This window comes from Buteo buteo, chromosome 7, assembly GCF_964188355.1.
Source record: "Buteo buteo chromosome 7, bButBut1.hap1.1, whole genome shotgun sequence".
Lineage (NCBI taxonomy): Eukaryota > Metazoa > Chordata > Aves > Accipitriformes > Accipitridae > Buteo > Buteo buteo.
Genome location: NC_134177.1, coordinates 5567192 through 5590799, shown reverse-complemented (window position 1 = coordinate 5590799; position 23608 = coordinate 5567192). Strand labels below are relative to the sequence as shown.

The window sequence follows — 23608 nt, the reverse complement described above, 5'->3', positions numbered from 1 at the left end:
GTTTCCTTTCCACAAACATTTGAATGAATCAAATTAATGGAAAAGCAATTCCATGGTCTCATGCAAAAGAGTTACTGGAAATCATTTTTGCACTTGTGCTGGTAATGAGGGGGCAATAATGTCCTGTGCCAGATAAGCCGCATGGTCAGATGTTGGGTATCTGATCAACATCTAAGTATCAAACGCAGGACTAGCAAATAGTCACGCCAAAAAACAATTTGTTGAGAAATTAGTGAGGAAAAAAAAAATGTTATGGAATAACAATTAAATAGATCATCTACATTGTAAGAAATTATTTAGCATGTTGGGAACAACATTCATTGCGTGTGACTGCTTTGCATGCCATGTCTTTTTCATAAGACTTTTTTTTCCCAGCATTTTATAAAAAAGAAAAGACAAACCCACACTTATTTGCTCACTGTTTGTAACACTGCAACTTTAAAAATTCTTCCTCCCCAGTGCAAACATACTTCCTCAGAGAGGCAGCAGCAGAGCCCCGCTAAGATGCTTAAGAGGAGGTCAAGAGAAAAGCCATTTACCAGGGGAATCTCTCTCACTCCTTAATACATTTTTATTACTACCTATGCACACAGTGTTCTCTCAGAGGCTAGATGAATAAATATGCCTCTTTTGAGCAAACATTTATAATGCTATTTGAACATGGGGGAAGAACAGTTTCAGCTTAAAAATGATACTAGCACCATGTTTACATTTTTTTTCCCAAGCTGCAGTTAAAATGAAAATATCCAGACAGACATTCAGCATGAAGCTCGGGAAAGCATGTTTCTTTTGGCCACTTCCACTACAGAATTTCACCTAAAAATGAAATACAAAAGATTGGGGTTGGAGGCGGGTAAATACAAAAGAAAGCTCTGTTTGTAGATGAATTACTCTGTGCAAATCCATCCAAAAACATCAATGTAATTGTTCATTAATAATAGACTTGGAAGATACTTAGAAATGTTTCTCTTCCTTTGAACTTTCTGAAGGCGAACAGAGTCCTCGAGCTGGCGGTGTGCTTGAGCGTAGACTTCACTTGGAGCGAAGACGTGCCCTTTCCCTCCTCCCCCACCACCCGCAGCCCAGCAGGTAAGACCCTGGCCCATTTTGGGGCACTCTGGGCTCAGCCCTTGGTGGCAGATCTACCCTGGGCGAGGAGCTTTCTCCCTCTTTTTCACCTCTTCACATTCAGATTTTAACTTCCCCAGGTCAGGGAGCAGCTCTTATGAAATAATAAGAGGATGGAGGCGTGAGCTGGACCTCTGGACACTATCTCAGCAGCGTTACTAAGGCCAGTTTCGGGAGGACTCCTCACATAATAAAGTTAAGCAGCGCTTAAGGGCTTTCCTGGCTGGGGACTGGAGGAGGGTAATTAGCCCCTGTAAGGATCCCCGTCCACCGAACTGCGAGAAACTTCAGATCCCGCTGACTTCACTGGCACTTCAGGGCACTCAGCACCTCCCAAGATTAATTCCTCAAGCAGGGAGAGGTCTAGAAACATATATATTAGAGCACTTTACATCTTCAGCTGCAGTAGGGCTCTTTCTGGTGAGCTTGACAAAGGACAGATTATATATTACGCCGTGCCATAAACTTCAGCAATCTAAGAATTCAGAAAATACCCTGTTCTATTACTCTCCTTGCTTTGACATGAAATATTAAACACCGCTTACCAAAGTAACGTTATTGAACACAGATGTCCGCTATCACATTCAAATTGTTCAAGTCAATCTAGGTTTATATATTTTCTTTACTTAAGCGTTTGTATAAACCTAAGTGTGCCCTGACAGTAATGATTTCACAATATACTATATTCAATTAAGGAGACAAATATGCATTTACATTTTTACTGAACTTGTTTCACACACACACACAAGCTCCAGCTCCAACTTTTTTTTTGACATTTGGTGGAAAATAAAGGAATAGAAAGGGTGCCACCTACTGAGTCACTCAGACATTTTTGGAGGCCGAAAAATCATGCAAATTACCAATATGCTCGTTCCAGTTAAAAATAAACAAATGTTAAAGCTGTATTTATAAACCTGTGGAACGATAGCCATAGATTGTGTTTTCCTTATCAAACCACTCGGTGACTAGAGCACTTACCAGGGTGTAGGAGACCCCAGCTCCAGCTCCCTCTTGTATCTCAACAGGGTTGAATCCACCTATTCCTCTGGAAAAGCCAAGCAAAATTAATCAGTCTCTATCATGACAGTCCATGAATATCTTTTGCAAGCAATGGATGTGACACTCAGCACATGAGAATCTAGATGCATTGCAACATCGACACGAACCGTTCCTCGGGACCCACGTCATTTAGCAATCTGTCACTAATTGGAAATGTATGCTGTCAAATAGCTCGCACATAAACCGTATCAAGCAGATAGAGATTTAAGCTGCTATCTAAATTTACAAACCCACTGAAAAGTTGTATCAAGGCTCAAGAAAGGCTCTCAGTACAACTTCAAAAGCCAACGTCCCTTTTTGACATCCATCAAGGTACATGCAGCCCTACCTTTAAGATCCAGCAGTGTGAGGTGGGTATATCGAAAGTGTTGTGCTAGTGCTGCAGTTTCCTTACTGGGGGAGCATAAACTATCAAAATAAACTTCAATGTTGCCTTGATATCAGGCACAGAAGCCGCCATTCGTGGTTTTTCTTTAGTTGGAGAGGTACACAGCCTGGTCAGCCCTGACTTCCACAAGGGGAAGTCTCCCATGCCTATCAAGAGCGCTGTAAATACACCTTGAAGCAGGAGGCTCACATCTCTGATAAATCATGAGTTTGTATCTGGTCTGAACTGAAGCCGGTGATGAACCAACACCATTGGAGGGATGGGGAAAATACAAGAAATCCCTCCTGACTGGCCACCAGTGCAGCTCTGCTCCATTCCCTTTTGCAGCCTCTACCAAAAAGTTAGTATGTGCCATAAATAGTTTGTTGCTTAACTTTCTTCCACGAAAGATGACATAGTCACGTTGATTTTCTTTGAGAAAGCTGTAGTCATGACTATAGAGCCACAGCCTTTTATTCTTCCTGATTGCATACACTGCAGGGGGGAGATGCTACATCATGGCAGATGTGCCCCATGTCAGGGGAATGGCATAAAAAGCACAAGTCTGAGATTTTTTTTTCATCTCTAATGAAATAAGCCAGCTTTGGGACTAGAAAAGGATAGATTAAAAATGAAGAATCACAAGGCTTGGGCAAACAGCTAATGACAAATATGACTTCTAACACTATGGTAAGGAGACACCGGAATAGGTCAGTTTTTATTTATGTACTACTTTCTTTTCCCTAGCGCTGGTTCCCAAAGGATCCCAAGTGTGTGCCCAACACACCCCATTAATCCCTCCCTGCTGAGTGCAAGCTTAGCTCCACAGAGTCCCCACCAGACCTGCAGATGCAGCTTTATCTTGGTCTTTGCAGATGCAGACAGACCAGAGGTTTCACAGGTATCATGTGTATTTAATGTTTGCCAAAATTTCTTGTGTCGGGGACCGGTGTAGCAATAACATGCTTGGGAAAATAATTGTGAAACATTAACAAGTCCTTATTGTTAACAGGTGTTTCTGGCAGAGATTCCTTCAGGGCAACTTGGACAACGCACCACAGTTGAGTTGGTAATGGCATTTTTCCCAGAGGAACCTTCAAAGTCTCTTGTGTGGTGCTTTCTACTCCTGGCAGCAGTCAGGAAGAAACCCGGTTTTCAACATCCTCCTTCATGCCTACTCAAAACATTCATTTACCGGCCGTAATGTTTTTCACCTCTCCCGTGACTTGGCACACGCTTATGATGTGATAGCTGTAGCGCAGGGCACTGAAGCACCATTTACGTACTCAAGATAACAGGCGCGGTGGATTCGTCCCTTTTTCAGTTCCTGAAGTGTTCAGGGGCTGTTTTCTGCTTGCACAAGCACTCACCGAGATATGCATTAAAACGGATTTTTACTGCTGCCGTGCTTAGGTGAAAATCATTCTGTCCCAAACCCTTACAGAACTTTTTTGATTTTTCCCAGGGGAGGCAGCCCTGGCTCTCCAGAGGGCCCTGTGTGGTAGTCGGGGGGGACTGCACCCCTGGGAGTAGCACTGGTTTTTTAATATATTAAAAAAAGAAAAAAAAAATCAGCTAAAAGGCACTTTTTTTGAGCTAGAAATCAGAAATAAGAGAAAATTCACTGCAAATTCATCATGACACTATACTTACTTTTTTAGAGTAAAAAACTGGCACTTAAAGGGCTGGTTGCGCTTCCCCAAGTCACACACCTCCGTTGTTATCCTTCTTAGGTAGCACATTATCAAACCGGTGACACCGGATTACTGAATTAATCTGCAAAGCTTCCAAGGGAAGGAAAAACCCCAGCTACCACGCCACAGCAAAAGGGTTTGCAACAAGAAACCAAACCAAAACAACCCCGCCAACAGGCTTTTCAAAAGTGTAAAAATTTTCCAGGTGCTTGACACCCACCTTAACTTTTTAAGTAATATATCTCGGAGAGAGGATTCCCATTGGATCAGAGGGGAGACTTTGCTGCAACAATAGCTGTGCTGGCAAACCGTCTCCTTTCAACACATTCTTGAGTTTGTATTTTAAGTGGTTTTGCCACATTGGCAGCCAAAAATAACTATTTTCTGATCAAATTTGCTAGTACTTGTAAAAAATACACACTAAATAAGACAGTGAACAGTTCAAATAGTCCTTCAAGGTGTCTGTTCAAGCCTCTCACTTTTGAGAGGGTGGAGAAGGGTTTCACAAAAGGCTCGAGCAGGGCAGTGCCCTGGCCGGAGCAGTTCGCTGTGAGGCCGTTCCTGCAGCACTCCCGTCCCTCATAACCCAGGAATACAGCCCATATTTAACGTGATGCTGTTACGCTTGCTATTCTATACTTCATATACACCCTAAAGGTTAAAGGAATAATTAAAAGCAGGCTTTTCGTGTTCCTAGTAGTGCAAGGCCAAGATCCACAATGGCTACCGCAACATAAATGTCAAATAGAAAAAGGGAAAAAAGCAAACAGACAGGCAGGAATTACCCCCAATAGCCTCTGCTCGCACTGATCTTATTCTTTGCTGACGACATACAGCAAGGAATCCTACCGTGTATCTTACAGGATATATAAATCATTTAAAAGTGGATTTCTGGTTGAAAAAAAACCTCCAGCTGTGAAAACCAGAGAAATTTCATTAAGTCACTTTGTAAGTAATTTATAGCATGCTAAGACTTACAAAATAACAAAGAAATGACAGGCCAGCTTCTTGTTAATGAGAACTGGAACAACAGGGCAGAATCAGTGGGAACATGGCGCATTTCCACCCCAAATATGGCTCCACTTAACCAAGCAATGTGCGCTCAGTTAACTCTGGTGCTCCCACGCTGGAAAGCCTCCACGCCATCTTCCAAGCAAGGGGACAGAGATGAGACAACCCTTGCATTTCACAAGAGGCTTCCTTCATGTTTCTGGATGAACTAAGAAAGATGTGTAGGTAGGAAAAAAAAATAAAATAAAAAAAAAAAGTCGATGCAAAGTAGAGAAACTTCTGCAAATTGGAAAACTGTGAATTTTGTATTATTTTTGGTAAGAGGTCCGTGTGAGCGCCAAGGCCACCCGAGCAGAGATGGATCTCCGTTGCCGTGGACAAACAGGGGGGTCTCAGGGCAGGACCGTCACCTCGCTACGTTTGTGCAGCCTTTGCTCAGGTGGGCCACGGTCTACGACTGATGCTAGTAGGTCACAGTTTACTATATTAATTAATTAGCCAAGATTTGACATCTGAGGAGCAGCAAGCCTAACTCTTTGATCACTTACACGAAGAAATCACAGCCCCTAAAATAATTAATTAGTTTAATTATCATTAGGCTCTTGGAGTCACTAGAGGGAGATGTGAGCACATGCCTTAAGCCAAGATGTTACATCTGGACTGGAAAAAACACCCAGTAGATGATGGCACGAAGCATTTTAAACATTAACTATAATATCTACACCACATGCAGCTTCTCAAGATGTTTTGCTGTCATCAGCTTACTAAAAGATAAAGATTTATTGGGCTATTACTGAAAAGGAAGCTAGATACTGCCAAATGGCATGGACAGTTAGATGACTAGCTGCTGACATCTTTATTCATATATAAAACAACACGACTGAGTTGTATTTTTTTTAACTACCATGCTTGAAGGAATCAACAAAGCAGCACCTTATCATACAGAATTTTTAAGTCATTTTTAAACCACTCATGGGCTTTGGACAGGTTTGGGTTTTTTACTGTGTGTATACAGAATATTAGCACCCTGTGAACTTTTAGTGCTGACTAAAAGAAGAGATAAGCAGTGCTGGCCTCAGCCTGGTTTAACAGCGTCTGAAGATGCTGAGGGGACCATACCACGGAGCAGTGCTTTCTGAATCACAGTCACAAGATCACGCTTTTTCTGGTGCCATATCTCTATTGCAGGCATACATGAACATTTCGAGTGCTGCAGAGATGTGGCTGTTTTACAGGTTTAAGACATAGATCAATGCTAACGCTGTGTAAATTGAGAATATTATGGTTTAATATGCCCACGTCTACCTTTTGATCAGCTATTTATAGCAATCATAGGGACTGAAAGATTAGTGAAATAACATCAACAATTTCTTTGAATAGTTTAAATATTGCTTCTAACAAAGAAATTATTGAATAGGTTGCAATGATTATAGAACTATCTTTATAACATATGTTAAAAAGATGACAAACCAAATGAACTTAATTATTCTATTCCTTGTTGAAAACTCTATGAAAAGTGAAGCAAACCACATACGACAAAATCCTGCAGTACTACAGAGCTTAATTTAAAATGTTTGCTCTAAAATTTAAAAATAAGTCCAAGCCTGTAGAGCTGTTCTCCCAGAAGCTAGCTAGCCATATCTGTCTTCTTTTTCTCTGACAGCTTGATAAACTGTCCCCCCTTTGTTACACATTTTGAATTCAATTTAGCATGCTACTTCCAGTTAACCAGCACACACTTATTGCATTATTTGGCATTAAACAGGCACATGTGTTCCTTTAGCTCCTGCCAATGTGAGAAGACAATACCCTTAAGGTGAACCGAGCTATTTGTTCAGCGAGTATTGGGCTCTGGGAAGCGTCCAAGGCGGCTGATAGAAGCCCGCAGGTGTGCGGTTTCGAATGCTTTCAAAGCGCTTCATGCCCAAGTCTTCCAGAAACGTTACACTTCATAACCATCCTCTTCCAGCAAGATTTATGCTGTGTTTTGAATATTTCTAATACTCTGGAGTCTGAGTGCCAGAAATCTCTATTTATCAGGCTCGGTCACTGGACAAGTTGCTCTGGTCAGGGATCGTATATAAACCCATTTACGTATAGGCCATTATTTATTCTATACAAACTACTAAAAGCAGGTGTGAATTCACGTGTTTGCTCTGAATGCAAATTAGTTCAACAGAATAAAGTTTCATCCGCAACATGAGCCTACTGCTTCAAGGTTATCAATGAGGAGAAAACAAGAACAAGTTTTAATGACATGTTTATATAAAAAAGTCAGCATCCTTTTGCTATGATACGTGTACAACAGAAAGTACAGTACAGTTTTGAGATACATCCCACATATTCTTTGAACAGGGATTACAAATTCACAAAGACATAATATTGCTATGCAAGTGCTTATTAAAAGCAATAAAAGGAACAGAATAAACAATTTACGCTCTACAAGTCTGAGATACGGTGTTTACTCCTAGAAATTGCTTTACACAGTGTTAGAATTTAAAGCTTTGACCCCGCAAAAGAATTATTGGGCAGTCGCAGCTCATGCACAGAGCTGCTGCAGTCAGCCACAGGTCGACGTGCAGGAAAAGTCCTTCAAGAACTGGGGACTGAGAAGGTTTCTAGCCTAACTAGAAAAAAAATTAACGCAAGGATGGGAGGATGGAGGTTTCTTGGTCCACCAGTTCTCTCAAGGACTCTTCCTAAGCTTTTGTTTGCTCTGATAAGAAGCTAAACTCTAACAGAAACGTCATTTGTCACTGTTAGGTCAACAGTATGAAGCCACCATGGCTCCAAAAAGTGTCTTTGGCTCTTCTGGGAAGGACATAGAGGTATAATTTCCATGTTTGTCCCGTTGGCAGCTCCTGATACTATGATGGTTATTACTTACACAAACAGAAACCTGCAGCCAATCAAAATAATATGGTTGGCAAGAAATCTGGGCAAACTTTAATAGCTATAGTTCTTCAACATAAAAAGGATAAAAGTAGAATAATAATTTTTGGCAGGGAAAGCAGGGAATTTTTAAAATTCTGATTGTTTTCCTATGAGGATAGTGTTATAAATACTGAAGTCTAACTTAAAACATGTTCTGGTTTCATGAATTCACATTGAGTAAGATTCTGCTGGACCCACTGAGTTACACTCAACTCATTTCCACTCTTCTCAAACTGAAGTTATCTGGAATATACAACAAGGTAAGAGAGTGGGATTTGGCACAGAAACTGCATGGTCAAAGTAATTTAAATGTCTTTCTGAAAGGAGTTATCTGTGCACGCAAGTGTGTTGCAGTGGAATACACAGAACACTCTTTTCAAGAAAGCATAATTAACTTCAGTCTTCTGGGAAATGGAGAGCCAAGAAAGGCATTTACCAAGTGGAAGATGGACATAAATTTAAATATAAAAGCCATTTTCACTGAAGTTTTCACTTTCATTTTCAACAAGCTCCAGTGCTATGTTCAGGACTGACAGTTTTTCACTGGAATCGGACAAAGCAAGTAAGCAGAGTTATATTATTTTAGTAGTAATTAAACTCACTTGCCACAAAATCAATCTCCAGAAAAACTAAGTTAGTAGCTCTTCCATTAAAAAGTACATGCTGTCTAATAAAGACCATTTTGTAGGCACAGAATTAGGTAAATTTGTTAATCTGCAGTAAGGAGCAGCATCAAAACATATTAATGACATCACAAGCAAGTAAACTTCCTTAATTAATAGCTAATGACATAAACTTTTGGCCCTTCTTCTAGAAAACAACATCCTGTAAACATTTTCCCTGCCTTGTGAAAAAAGTGAAAACCTTCACAAGTAGAGAATCAAGAAAAGACACTCAAAACCACCCCATCTAAAGTAATCTTTTAATATGAAATATTTCACTTTTTACCTTTATATGATGGTACTTTGTTTTGGAACAAGGTCATATGATCTGTTTAATGGCACTGAAGTGAACTTCTTTCCCCAAGGCAAGAGCAAAAAGAAGCTAAGAAGTATTCTGAAGGAGGAATGCATAAAAAAGACTATTGCATGTGAACAGTTTTGTATGAAGTGGCATTTTTGGATTTAAAAAAAAGTTTGCTGAAATATTTCCCAGGCAGATCTACTTGGGCCTCTAATTCATTGGCACAGGCTCAGTATCAGTCACTTAAAATACGTGTTTCATCATGTACCTAAAATTGTGACATTCTTTAAAAATACTTAATACAAAAAATCTTTTATTTCCTTTATACTACATATTTACAATTCTATTATCAAGGTACGTGGAAAATGTAAACAAGTATACACAGGTGTAAATAATATGGCTTGAGAAAGGCTTCCCCTTTGATTAGCTGCTCTAATCACCTATCAGTATACATAGATAAGAAAAAACCAGTACATTTTGTAAAGTGCTGTCAAACAGCAAAATGTAAGTTCTTGGGTTTTATGTATTAGCTGCTGAGTAACCATACCAGTCACCGGGCGTCTTTCCCTAAACTGAAATGTCCGCTGTACTGGAACGGGGAGAGTGGAGGGTCACCGAGGTAGTGGGGGCTGACACAGTTGGGGCTGAGGGAGCAGGGTTTGCTCAGTCTTCAGAAGAGAAGACCAAGGGGAGGTATTGCTGCTGTCTTCAACTACCCCATGGGGGCTGTAGATGAGATGAAGCCAAACACTTCTCAGAGATGCACACTGAAAGGATGAGAAGCAGCGGACCAAAGTTGAAACTTAGGAAACTCTGATTAGAAACTAGGAAAAAAAAAAAGCGAGCATGACATTTTCACTGGGACAAGAGCTCAAAGAGGTGGTGGGATCTCCATCCTTGGAGATATTCAGAACTCAACTGGAAGAATCTCTGAGCAATGCCATTTAACTTTGAAGTTGACCAGGCTTTGAAGAGAAGCCTGGACTTTTAGAGGTCTCTTACAACTTAACTTACTCTGATTCTATGAAAAATCTTGAATATAATGCGACGCTTGGATTACTCCTGTAGTTTGGCTCTGCGGTAAATACATAGTTAAGATCAAAACATGTAAATTGCTTAACTTGGATCATTCTTCTCCAGCAGTTGCTAAGATTATATCTAACTGTCTCACACAAGGGTTACCTTGTCAGTTCCCGTTCAGTGAAATCACCCCAAATTCACATAACTGCAGGATCAGACCCAGGCCATCACATCTCCAAAAGAACATTTAAAATGTCACAGCTGACAGTAAAGCCCTGCAGAGAGCCACACACTTCTGACTAGTTTTGGGACAACAATTGTGCCACATTTACATTGAGTAAACTTTCCAGCGACATTTATAGAGCTCTAAAGAAGAAACGACAAGGGATTAGCATCAGCCCCTGTGATTTTCTGGCTGAAAGCACAGTTGGTTAATTAATTTTGACACATTCACAAATATCTTTACTGTGTTTCGGATGACTTTCAATACCGATGAAGTGATGAATAACAACAATAAGACTTCCATGAAGCTTGAAAAATACCTACCAAATGTGTATTGCTTCCTATAGATGACAGTTTGAATTAAAGTCCCAGGTGAGCAACCGTTGCATGCTTCGTACTGGACAGTTAATGACTACAGATGTGTTTAAGACCTGAGGTGAACCATGGGTTAAAATTGTTACTTCACCTACTCATTATCCAACCGCAACAACAAACATCATCTTTAAAAATCGAAAGTTAGCACCAATTACTGTCACTTTGTCTCTTCTAAGACAAAAACCTTCTCTTGCAGAGTTGCAGTTCGTTATGGTGTGTGAATGGTAGTGTGAACACAAGACCTGGAACTGCCTGTACTACCATGTCTGCTGAGCCCATGGTCCTGACGCCCTTTAATAAGTGCACTTTTGATATAGTCAGACTCAAGAGGTTGTTACTACATAGATTTTGCAAATCCTAACCTAAAGAGAGGTATAAAGAGGTACTCTGAAATCTTTTAGTCTGGTTAACTCAGAACATTAAAATAAAGAACATTATTTCTTTATTATGACATAGTCCTATATTAAAGAACAACCTGTCTAAAAAGACAAAATAGCACCAAAATGTCTTTATTCTATTAAGTGACCAACAGCAGCTGTTGAATTGTATCAGGACTTTTTAAAGCTGACTTAATCAAACTATTGTGCAGTAAAAGCACTTTATAATCCTTTATATAAAGAACACAGAGATTATCTTTAAACATCTACCCTCGCTTACTATCTGCTTCCTCTATCCAAGATAGAACTCTTTTCTGTGTTAGCAGGTACTGTTTGGTGAGAACTGCTGCGCAGTTTGACTTGACAAACCACTGAGAAACTCAGCTGACAAGATGGGAGAACACAGAAAGCCACAAAAGCATGACAGATGACACCATGCTCTTTGGAAGATGGTTTCAGACATAAGCAAGATATAGATGGAGACCTTCCAATCAGTCAATCCACACTAGCAATGCAGTACATATTCTTAAATTAATTAAAAACTTATTGAGGACTGTGGTGGATTCTTCTTCAGTTGCAAGTTTAAAATTAGACTGAATGCTTTTTCTAGAGCACACAATGTTCTTCAAAGACGAATTAATTTGGTGAATCCCACTAGTTTCTGTGCAATGTGATTTTGCAGTGAATCCATATTGGCTTCATAATCCGTGAAATGCTCATTAAGCTTCATGCTGGTTGTCAAGCAGGTTCAGAAAGCCACTTATACGTGGTGTGGCTCACTGCACGTTGATGTGTTACATACTGCTTAGCCTGATACTCTTTGGAGCTGGTCTTATTAAAAACATGTCCAAGCTTTCAAACAATGAATTATATTATATATCAGAAAGAATGTCTAGAGCAGATTAATGGAGGGGTAAGAGCTAGGAATAAATACATGAAACAGATTCAACTTTTTAAAAGGATCCAGCTACTAAATGGCCTCTGTAGTCTTCCATAAGAAGTGTGAATACTTCAGTACAATTCAAGCTGAATTGAATAGCTGTTTTCATATCCAAATTCAAATACCGTCTGTGCATATAAAACAGTTCATTTATTAGTCCAAATGTTACTGTTGTAGAGCTCTTGGAAAAATATTCCCTCTTTCTTGAGTTTGTTCTTCATAAAAAGGAGGCTTTGGAGGGCCACCTAGAGAATTAAGTAGAAACACGGTTTCAGGTCTATATAACATAATACTGAAATATTATATAGATTATACAATTTACACTTAAATAATTCAATAAATTGTACTCTTCAAAAGAAGGTAGAGGACTAAGTTACACTGACCTCCTCACAGAGGCAGAGAGCAGGCAAAACAATAAAACACCTCTCAAATGAAAGGTTCCCAAAGAGTTTCCTAAACTAAATGCAGAATCGTACGGTATCATCATCAAGCCAGTTGGTGATTAGCTTACAAGTGGGAGGCAACTTTCACTCAGTATTATATCTCATTAAGAGGAAAAATTATCTAAATAAAAAAAAAACCCAAACCTTTTTGTGATGACAGTGTGATGAGTGCTTTAGCACGCTCACAAATCAATCCAAATCTATTTTCCAATCTTTTATCTACTTGTCTGGCTTATCACATCTCACCATGCTCTTCAAAACCTGACACCTCTACAAAAAGTAAGCAAATGTGATTGCACGTACAGCAAGTAAACCTCCTTATTCACCTTACAGAGGCTGTGGATATCAACTATTTCAGGCAAGATTTCATACTGGCAGGCGTAGAAGAGTGTATCGCTCTCCGGCACAGCTGTGCTGGAGGCAGTCTCGGGAATCCTTGAGCAGGCTGTGCAAGATCCCCGCAGCTTGCTCTGAGGGGAAATCACTGCACTGAGTCAGTTCAGCTTGGCCAAGACCTCACAACCACCTGGAACGACTCCTGGCATTTGCAGTTGTCTGCTGGCATTTGCACCATCAGGCGCCTAGACATTTGGGAGGACAGCACACACCAAACGCAACCCTTCCAAGCAAAGCTGCTGCTATCACAGGCTCTGAGTTTTTCGCCAGAGGTGGAAATGCAGAACAGCTTCTGCCTCACACAGCCCGACGCAGAAACTGTGGTGGCTGCTGCTGAGCACCATGTTTGCGTGACACTCCTGTCCAAAGGGTCCACTGACCACCACCGTAGTCGATGCATGAATTCTTCAACTAAGAAAGGCTGCACATCTCCAGCTTGTATTACCTTCTTTGCAGGTTGGCCCCATCCACGTGGCTGGGCATACGCAGTTCCCATTGTACGGATTGCACTGGGATTTGCTGGCACACTGGCATCGCAGGGAGCAGTCGGGGCCGTACTGGTCTGACCTGCATTCTGGAAGGACAGAAGCATTTGGAAAAGGGTGAATGCTCCCTAGTAGTTTCCCTGTTCTCCGGGATCAGGAAGCTACTCAGACACCTACATCTGTTAACATTAAAACATGACATTTTGGAAAGCCTTGCAGTCCTCAAGTTTCATCTACCGCATGGTCTGCCCAAACTGTAGCCCAGCTGTCCTAAAGAAGTTCCCAGAATGGAAACCATGACTGGTGTAAAAACAGGGGTTGAGAGCCCAACAGAAAAGATCTTGGGATCTGCTCAGGAAAGTTACAGTCAGCATCCTGGATCCACACTATCTTCTGCAGCTCTCCACTGCACAGCTTGGCTGTCTGCGTGCACCAGCAGAGAGCCTTCGCTCAAAGAATGTGAAATTGAAAATTAATCCATTTTATATATACTCTTATGTCTTACTCCAACTGCACAATTCTGCTGCCTCCTGACAAATTAAACTCGCAAAAAGTCTCACTCCCAAACAAAAATACATTTCATACCTCACTGCAATTTTTTTATGCAGTCAGAGTACGGGCATGAAGGAAAAGTTAGCAGCAGGTCACAAGGCAGGGCGCTAAATACACTGTAAACAATAGCCCTCTCTCCCTCACCTTGCTAGAGAATACTGTAAATAATCAAGGCGCTTGCTTTCTCACACAAGCACCATTTAGGTAAATAAAAGTGCTGCTGAGCCCTGCATCAGCTGCAGCCCCAACACGTGGGAGAACTCTCCCTGTGCGCTCAGAGCTTGGCCTTTTCAATTAGGAAATGTTATGAGAAAAGGTCTCCTCAAACACCTCTGGACCTGATTTTCATTTATGTAATACCACATTTTCATGTTAATAACAATGTGTATTTAAGACATCTGTTTGAAAGTCTGCAATGTTAATTTACTACAGAAAAAGAGCGCCCATAAAAGTCTGTTATATTCTCTCTCTTTTTTTTTTTTAATTAACATTTTGCCTGTTTAATGGGTGCTTTACCAGAGTTCAAATTAAAATCAGGCCTTTTATCTTTATGGCTGCTGCACAGTCACAGCTGCTCACAGTTATATCACAGATGAACTGAGCCTAATTGAAAATAAAAATGCAAATAAAACCTACCCCATAACAGCTTTTCATGGATGGGGGCTGCCCTAGCTGGTTTAAGAAAAATAAAAATGACTCCTAGAGTTTGCAAGAAGCAAAACCTCCGTTTACATTTTTGGTGCTGAGCTTCCCCCTTGTGTTCCACTTCTGCCTAAAATTTCGCTGGAAAGGCCCCTGGATGCTCAGCGCCGTGCTTGCCGCAGGGGTGGCTGATGTCCCCCATCGCACCAGTGCCTGCAGACTGGGTGGCTTCGCTTTCTGACCACAGGACAGCACGGAGAGGGAAGCAAATAATTTTCCATTTTAGTTTTGCAGGTTGCACTAACACTTAAGCTCCCATCAATTACTTTGCATTAATAACAGCCTGATTAAAGCTGTTTCCTGCTCTATCCTAGAACAAAAGGAGAAATAATATTCCCCCACTGTGATTCGGGGGCTCAGGAGGATTATGGTTCCTGGTGGGAACCTCCAATAGTAGCACATGGATGTTCACTCCTTTTATCTTGTTTGCCACAGAATTAGGATCACAAATCTCTTCTTACACTTGTTTAAACCGCTGCAATTCCTTTTACTCCAGTGATTACCCTAAATTTACTCCGTCATAACAGTGATCAGACTCTGGCTCGAGAATTTTGCCTGTCATTGCTGCCTCTCAGCCCTGCAACCATCTCATCAGGCTACAGCGGTAGGACTGGTTTTCCCTACAGGAGAATTTTCTCACCTATTTTTATACCCTTGTTACAAAATAATTCTGTTCTCATGGGCCAATCATTTCCCCAAACACACAGCCCAAGTGCCTGTGCTGCAAATGAGGGAATTTTATTTGGATTAAATGTTCCTGGACTACTGCTGAACCCCAGAGGCAGGCATAGCTGCTGCAGCTCCGCTACCCTCATCCGCAGGGATTCTGCCTTCCTTCCTGGCAAAGCAAACCCGGAGCTGGACATACTTTTGCATTGGTCTGAAAAGGGTCACAAATGTCCGTGTGACAAGACACACAGCAACTGTATCCCTTCGTGCCCATTTGCACCCTCTGGAGTCTTCCCAGCTACGTCTGGAAAACCATGGGCTTCTTGGTATATTCTTCACCACCGTAGGTTCTCCAAAACTCAGGGCGAATGACATTTTACAGCTGACCCATAAACAGTTTTCCTATCAGTGTTTCAGTCTAAATATTGATTAAATCAAGAGGTACAGCCTGTTGATAAAGCTGTTGATAACCGGTAAGAGTAATTTGCTACAAACAATGTGTTCTTGAATACCGGTAAATGTCCTTTCACAGTTATGCTTAGACAAACAGGTCATATTGGTTTAACTATACGTAGTCCAGCCCTTAGAAAATATTACCCTTACCAACGCCACATTTGTCTCCAGTCTTCCCAGGTGGGCAAAGGCACTTCCCAGTCTCTGGATCACAAGGAGCTCCTCCACAGTCGCACCGGTGCCGGCACCTTTCTCCAAACCAGCCCCTGTCGCAGCCTGACAGCAGGAGCACTTTTTTAGATGTGCATTTGAATGGCAAGATGTACATTAGGCCAGAGTTTTTCCAGGATATCTCAGAGGAAAGCCCATAAACTCTCCACTGAAGCTAGTGTAAATGCCAAGTTTAATGAAGAATCAAACATAGTGGAATAGGCATAATATTTGTATGAACTCTCCTTATGTCAGGTTCGTCTAATCTAACCTACCACAGGTATCTGTAAAACTGTCCCAGAAGTGTAACTGGCACTTATTTTCATTTTTAATTAGAACTCTCTAGAAGACCATTCCATAACACTCAACAGGTCTGACATGCACCTATTTAATAATCTCATTTAGAGTTTTAGAATCAAAATTACAATCAGTAAAAGGGACTTATTTTTAATAAACAACATGTGGAACTCATTGCTGCAAGACATCACGGAGACCAGGACTTTCACCGTGTTAATTGGAACCAGATTAGTTAATTTCTAAGGAAATGAGAACACCCAGCTATATAGCAGGTAAACAATCCCAAATCTAGTGGTTTGGGATATTCATAAAGCTCAAAATATGGAAGAAGTTGCTCTCAATCAAAAATTTGAGTAATGACATGGTTTTTAGGGGGTTTTATTTTGTTTTTTTGTTTGTTTGTTTGTTTTCTTTTATGTCAGAGGGGTACAAGTACCTTTCTCACAGTAGACACCTTGATAGCCCAACGGACAAATGCACTGTCCTGTCACTGCATCACAGCTCGCTCCATTTTTACAGGCACATGCATGAAGACAGCTTAGCCCATAAAATCCAAAGGGACACCCTGAAAAATGAAAGTATCAAATGAGGAAGGTTTATGAAGAAAAACATATATCTCTTTAAAATCTTCTGTATTGTTAGCTACGTTCCCTGGGAACCAACAAAAAATTGTATTTACCATTCACTCTAATAATGCCATGTGCTTTTAAACTTCTACCACCCCAGCATCAGAGGTATGCAAGTTAGTCAGATCTGGAAGCAGCCGGGTGATCTGGGACACCCCAAAAATTTTAACTGAACCGGTGAGACGTTTACGTGACTACTCCGAAGCCCCGCTTCCCATCACTGTTGGAGGAGGCTGCCCAGCGTGGTTCCACTTACTGTGCTCACAGGAGTGGCCGTAGTAACCCTCGGGGCATTGGCAGCAGCCCGTGAACCTGTCGCAGGTGCCGTTGTGCTGGCACGAGCAGTCCAAGCCGCAGCCAGACCCATACTTCCCTGGGAGACATTCTGCTGGCAGGACACGGACAGAAAAACAGACGAACAACAACAAAAAAAATCACTGACCTCACCCAGAAAAGCTCTTGCGTGATAGCTTGTATAGCTGAAGTATGATGCCCATACAGTAAATTGCAGAGCCAAGGAGAACGTTTGTTATGAAGACACAGCATTTCTGCAGAACTATGATGTATTTACATACTTTGATAAGAAATCTTTTGTATTATATAGATGTCTGAACAGCAATTGCCTTGTACTTTTTATAGTCTACCTTTTTTAATTTGTCTCTTCATGTAGTCAGTGTTGTAAAGCCACATAGTAAATGGCATAAATGGTATCTTCAATTTTTTTTCCTCTATCTACAGCAATATTTTCTTTCAGGCACTCAGAAAGTGTGAAAGAAAACACGAAGCTTTTCTTCCTCTGTGTTATCATTGGAGTTCACACTATTCCAATTCCTAATAAAACCCAGAGGATCTCTTTTTCACACATAGCAACAGACTTCCCATGTATAATGAGATATCTGCTTTTACAGAACCAAACACTTCTCAAATTACTGAAAGCCGAGTCATGCAAAAGTGACTGTGCCAATATAATTAACCTAGGCATCACTTCTGCATAAGTTAACTTCCCACTGCTGTGATAATTTGAATCTGGGCAGACCAACTTAAATGAGCGTGGCCGTCCAAATAATCAGATTCATAACTGCAAATGTCAGACAAGAGCTTTCAAGAACATCATATCTAATCACTAGAAAAAGGATGCCTGATTAGCTGCCTTTGATTTCGAGTCAAAACACACTCAAACCCACACTGCTGTGGAAATCAAGACTCAATTTTCCCAATAACTTAGCGATTTCTGTCAAAAGATAAACAGTGAAGTTCTTTCTAGTGATATAACACACCATCCCTTACACGATGTGTGCATGTCTGCCTCCTGTGCTTGACTTCAGAGACGTTTTATCTAAGCACGCCTCTAAGATACACCCACGATCCACTGCTCCATGTGGTGACACCTGCATGACCCTACTGAGGTTTTGCAACCCAAATGCTGCCTACGGGTGGTTACAGAGATTTCAAGGAGCAGACAAACAGAGATGAACACAGGTGGCCTACACAACATGAAGTTAGCCGTTTTTTGGTAAACTGCACTTTTTTAGTGCCTATCCGTGGTGGTATGCACATTGTGAGTGGCTCCATGTAGTTAGCATCGTTTCTTTCCTCCCGGCTCCTTCTCTGCACACACGCATGCATAAAGTGGGTGTCTGGGTCTTCTCAGGTGCAAAGTGAAACAACTGCATGGAAGAATGCTGCTAAAAAAGTGTCAAGAACGACTAGTTCTTGGTAAAAATACGTATGGAGTTTTGAGGTAGATATTCTACAGATGTCAGGGACAGAAAGGCTGTAAATGACGGCCTGGGAGTGCGCTGGGGAGATTGCACCACGACAGTTATGACGTAACGATGACATTTGTCTTGAATGTGAACTCAGAACTAACTACTCCGAACTAACTATTCATACTTCATACCAGTAAACTCACGGTTTCCTGAACATTTAAGTCCACAACTATACAGATATCTCTTATCTAGAGAGAGCCATGGGAACGCAGAAATGCAGAATGACTTTTGGGAGATGAACAGAAGGAAAGACTTGGAAAGACTCTACTCTGGGCTGGCAGGAGGGCTCCTGGAGTGAAAACTGAGCTTATTCTGTTTAAATGTGCTTTGTCTTGTGTAAGGGAGAGCTGTCACAGCACGACAATCTCAATTGCTTTGGACAGATGTTGTCAGAACTGTACTAGCAGGGAAGTCAATACATGGGAAGTTCAACTGCAGTCCAATGTCAAAGGGAAGAGAATAACAAGAGAGAACATAACAAGAGAGGAGGGAGATGGAGGCTTCTGCTGACCTCGGAGGAGCACGTGAGAGAAGATACAAAACAATGTTCCCATGAACGAAGGAACACAAAAGTTGGACAGGAGAAGAAATAACAGTCTGTGTCAAGGAATTTATGAGAGTTACAGAGCAGGACTCACGAGGAAACTTGTCTCTGAAAAAAAGACCTAAAGCTCTAACTAGGGGCAGTTCTGCATGAGAGAAGCTACAGAGATGAATGCAGCTGGGAGGGAGTGTACTTAAGCAAAGCCTGTCCCCTTTTGTGGGTCTGTAGACACTGCAAACCGCTGCTTGAATGTACACATCCACTATCACCAAAGCAGAAAATTACCTTTCTCGCACGATCTTCCTGTCCAGCCGAGCCCACAAGTGCAGTTGCCATCCACGTGGTCACAGATACCGCCGTTCTGACAGGTACATGTCAGGTGGCAGTTGGGGCCATATTGTCCCTGGGGACACACTACAGAGAATTAACAAAGTTCGAAAAAAAAAAAAAATTAGCATCCCAAAAAAGGATGAAGGTTACAGGGAATAAATACAAACACATGCTCCCCACAGAGTATCCCTGGCGTCTCCCGAGGGCTGTGGGACGCTGTACTCCATGCTTATTAGCAGTTTCAGCCAAACACTCTCTGTCTTGCCATATCTCCTCACTTGGCTTCACTCCACGTTTACTCCTCTTGCTCTCCGCCCTTTGTCCCATCTCTCAACTCTTCAGCAAATCCTCTCCCTTCACTTTTTCAGCTCAAGCAACTTGCTTCTAAATTTAGCCCCATCCCTCCACAGCACCCTCACCCTGCTCATGTCGTGTGGTACAAACTACCCTTTCCCCCATCTTTATGTTCTGTTTGGACTGCAGTCTCTGAAAGGAGTCACTTCAGCTTTGCGGAGAAACCAGCGCAATGGTACCGAGTGTGGTGGAGCAAAGTGGTGAGATGCGGACAGGAGACGGGGGCAGGATAAAGACAGGGCGATGGAGCGGAGAGGGACAGGGGCCGAGTACAGCAAACCGCAACGTTATCAAGCGACCGCATTGGGAAACACAGTTATAAACAATGTTTGGCGCCGAATTTTATTTGCTGGTGGTTTTAAGCATGTCACCAACTGACAAGATGACCTTGGGTCCCGCTTTGTTACCTTGCTGACAGCTGGGTCCCATTTGGCCGGGAGGACAGGTACACTTGCCAGTCCGTGGGTCACACTGACCTTTACCACATGCACAGAACAGGGTGCAGTCCTTCCCGTATCGGTTTTCAGGGCAAGCTGAAGGAAAAGCAGAGTTTTGTTAAACACCCTGGGTATCCAATGCCAGTTTTCATTTTTAACATAGGCAGGATCTTATAGGTAGAGTTGGCTTCATTTTTATTCCAGCTAATATGCTTCAAAGCAACAGCTGTGGAACCAAAATCCATCCAAAGTCATGACTGCTTCTTCCTCTGAAACTTTACTTGAGGTTATAAATACAAACCATGGTTTCACATGGAACATTTAGTAGCTTTCCTACCAAAAAGGTGAACGTACAACTGAAATATCAGCTGCTCATCCTTCCAGCTAAAGACGTCTTTCCTTCCTTAATATTGATGCTGCCCTATGCTGAAGAGCAAAGCTATAGGCTACTAAACATTAAAACATTGCTTTTCTGTGAGAGAGGGAACTTCAGAGAGGTCATAGCTTTGGAAACAGCACAGACTTTCAGCCACACAACTTAGCTCTGAAATACAGAAGTAAGAGTAGGGTTGCCATGGAGCCTTTACCAGTTTTGCCATGACAAAACTTGATCTTTTTCCCATTTATTGAAACTAATGGCACCATAGTGTGAAGCAAAATATTGAGATAATTTCTCAACCTAGAAATTTTGGACAGGAAGAAGGAACTTGAGCAATTCATGCTGAGCTGGCTCTAGAAATAAATTTGGGCAAGCAGGTTGTAATCCTGGGATGAGTGTCTTTGCTTCTACACATGCAGAAGAGAGGGAAAATATTTTGCAAGAGATTTTTTTACAAAGCTGGAATCCTGATTTACAATTCAAGGAGGAGGTAGCTGGGATCTTTCTGTTTTTCTACTGACAAGCTCTTATGCAGATTATTCTCTCTGCTGTTTTTTGAAAGAAGCAGAACATGAATGTTGGCTTACTTTTACTACAGTCGGCTCCAATGAAACCAGGCTCACAATCACAAGTTCCCGACGCAGGGTCGCATTGGCCTCCATTCATGCATTTACAAGGGGTTTGGCAGTTTGAACCATAAGTACCTTTTGGACACCCTGTTTTAAAAGAACAAAATAGCAATTAGGCTATGTTGCTACTGGGGCCATTGCACCTCATGTCATAAGCACTTTGTTGCTTTCAACCCAAATTGGCTTTTCATTTTCTAACTCTATTCCCTTCTAGAGGGCCAGGAGTAGATGGCAGTCCTTGGGGCAGCAAGGCAGTGCTGACTTCCAATGTCAAACCCCCGCCAAGCCTGGTCCAACTGCTCCTGGCTCTGCCTGCTCTTCCCATTCCTCCCACGTAATGGTAGCAAGAAAAGCGAGCCCCATTCTTCAGACGTTTTTCCTCCTGGATTTCTGTTCCAAGCCAACCTGTTCCCCCCTTTCCCTCCTATGGCAGAGATGGAGAGATGGGGCCCTGGTCCCTCTTCCTTTGGGCAGCAACAGCCTGGTTTGCCTGAGACGGTGAGAAGCCGTGAGCCATCTCTGCCCCTTTTAGCAGTCTTTTTAGCTGACCAGCTATGGATACTGGGCCAGGTCTCGTCTTTTAAAAATGTTGAAGAAAGTTCGTTTCCTTTATAATCTACTCTTTCCCTCCAAACTGGAGCTGGCATTACTCTGGCACATCTAGTGGGCTGCGGATGGAAGACTATGAAAATATGCATGTGACAATAGCATGAAATTTCAGAAGACACCTTCTCAGAAGATAGATACAGAAGAGAGATGGTTTAAATGCAAAGCCAGAAAATTCTCCAGAGGAAAAAAAAAAGCAGCTGTATTTTGTAATAACCAGAAGAAACATTAGACCTGGATGGATTGCTGAGCCAGTGTTACATGGCAACGAGCTGTCCATGAAGAGGTTTTCCAGGTGGTAGCGAGTATTTCTGGTTTCTTTTTGGACAGCTAATGTTGAAGGAGAGCTGAATACAAGATGAGAAAGACATGAATGCATCTGCCATGCTTAGCCCATGTCTTCAAGATGCTCTTTAGAGCGATGGAGGCTGGAACTGAGGAAAAGAACTGGGCAGAGCTGCTAGGTACATGCCTCCGTGTGTCAGGGTTGCCTCCAGCATGCCACCACTGAACTCTAGAGATGCAGATTATTCTCCTAATTTTCCAGTGAAGAGGGAGAAGCTGGTGTTTTTAAAGCAACGTGATCACTGCTGAACAGTTCCACTAGTGCTACTACCACTACATGCCATTTCTTTGCTCCTTCCTTCCTTCTCTTCCCCTGGCAAAAGAAAAGCCTATGGCTACTTTAGAAATCTGGTTGAATATATATTTGCACATGTCTCCAAGCAACAGATCTCTCACAATCTGTGCACAAATAACTTTATATATTCTCTCTCTTTTCTGAAGGCATGAAACCATGGTCTGAAGTGGCTGGAGAAATCTCTGGATTTTTTGAACTGTTCAATAGAGAGGGAGAGCTTATGGTGAAGCTTTAAAGGGATGCCTTTTAAAATAAAACTGAAAATTGGCTTCCGCTCAAACCAGGATAGCAAATCATCAGGACTAAACAGATACACACTTTTATAACAAGCAGATACTCTCCCCAGCCATTCTCAACCACGGCTTCTTCTCAATGAATACTTCGTCATCAGTGCTTCCATCTGTCAGTACAGAAAATCTGTTTCATGTGCAAACCCTGGCACCAAGGAGTGAGCCCTGCAACATCCATTTCATTTCCACCAAGACATGAAGTTAAGGACACACCCAGATTCAACAATTTAACTGGACTCTAAGTGAGTTTCTCTTCTCCTCCTCCCTTTCCTTTCAGTCATAATTTGGCTTTTCCCTTTTTTTTAATTCTGTTTCCCACACTCCTAAACATGTTGCTTCTCCCTGGCAAAGCTTTCAGAGTTGTTCCTCAGCTCAAGACCAGAAAGAGATGCTCCGTTACTGAAAGGGATGCAGTAATTCCCTCCTTACCAATGTATTCACCCTTGCAGCATTTTATTTGTTACGGTTCAACAGGGAGCAGCACAAGCAGGGCAAACACATCAGCTGCGACGTTCATGTGATTTTTAACAAGGCCATCTCATCTGTTACTACTTTGCAGAAGAACTTCTATGCAGATAGCTAGGGCAATTTACACAGTGTCCTGCCATTTAAGTAGGCTCTGCCTTTATAAAGAGGGTTAGCCTCTAACCACCAGTTATCTCATAAAGACATTTTCTAATTTAACAGTTTCCTGTGCATCTGACTTA

General features: G+C 41.8%; 1 protein-coding gene across 1 annotated transcript in view; it reads right to left on the bottom strand.

The window, feature by feature from the left end:
- Positions 1 to 7685: 7685 nt before the first annotated feature.
- LOC142032581 (uncharacterized) overlaps positions 7686 to 23608 on the bottom strand; it is a 204933-nt gene continuing 189010 nt past the window's right edge. The window contains exons 31-38 of the mRNA XM_075031353.1: positions 21324 to 21452; positions 20328 to 20453; positions 19522 to 19650; positions 17180 to 17308; positions 16734 to 16862; positions 15941 to 16066; positions 13375 to 13503; positions 7686 to 12335 (exon numbers count right to left, since the gene is read on the bottom strand). Coding sequence (XP_074887454.1) covers positions 12256 to 12335; positions 13375 to 13503; positions 15941 to 16066; positions 16734 to 16862; positions 17180 to 17308; positions 19522 to 19650; positions 20328 to 20453; positions 21324 to 21452 — 977 coding nt within the window. The 3' untranslated portion in view covers positions 7686 to 12255. The remainder of the gene's footprint in view (positions 12336 to 13374; positions 13504 to 15940; positions 16067 to 16733; positions 16863 to 17179; positions 17309 to 19521; positions 19651 to 20327; positions 20454 to 21323; positions 21453 to 23608) is intronic.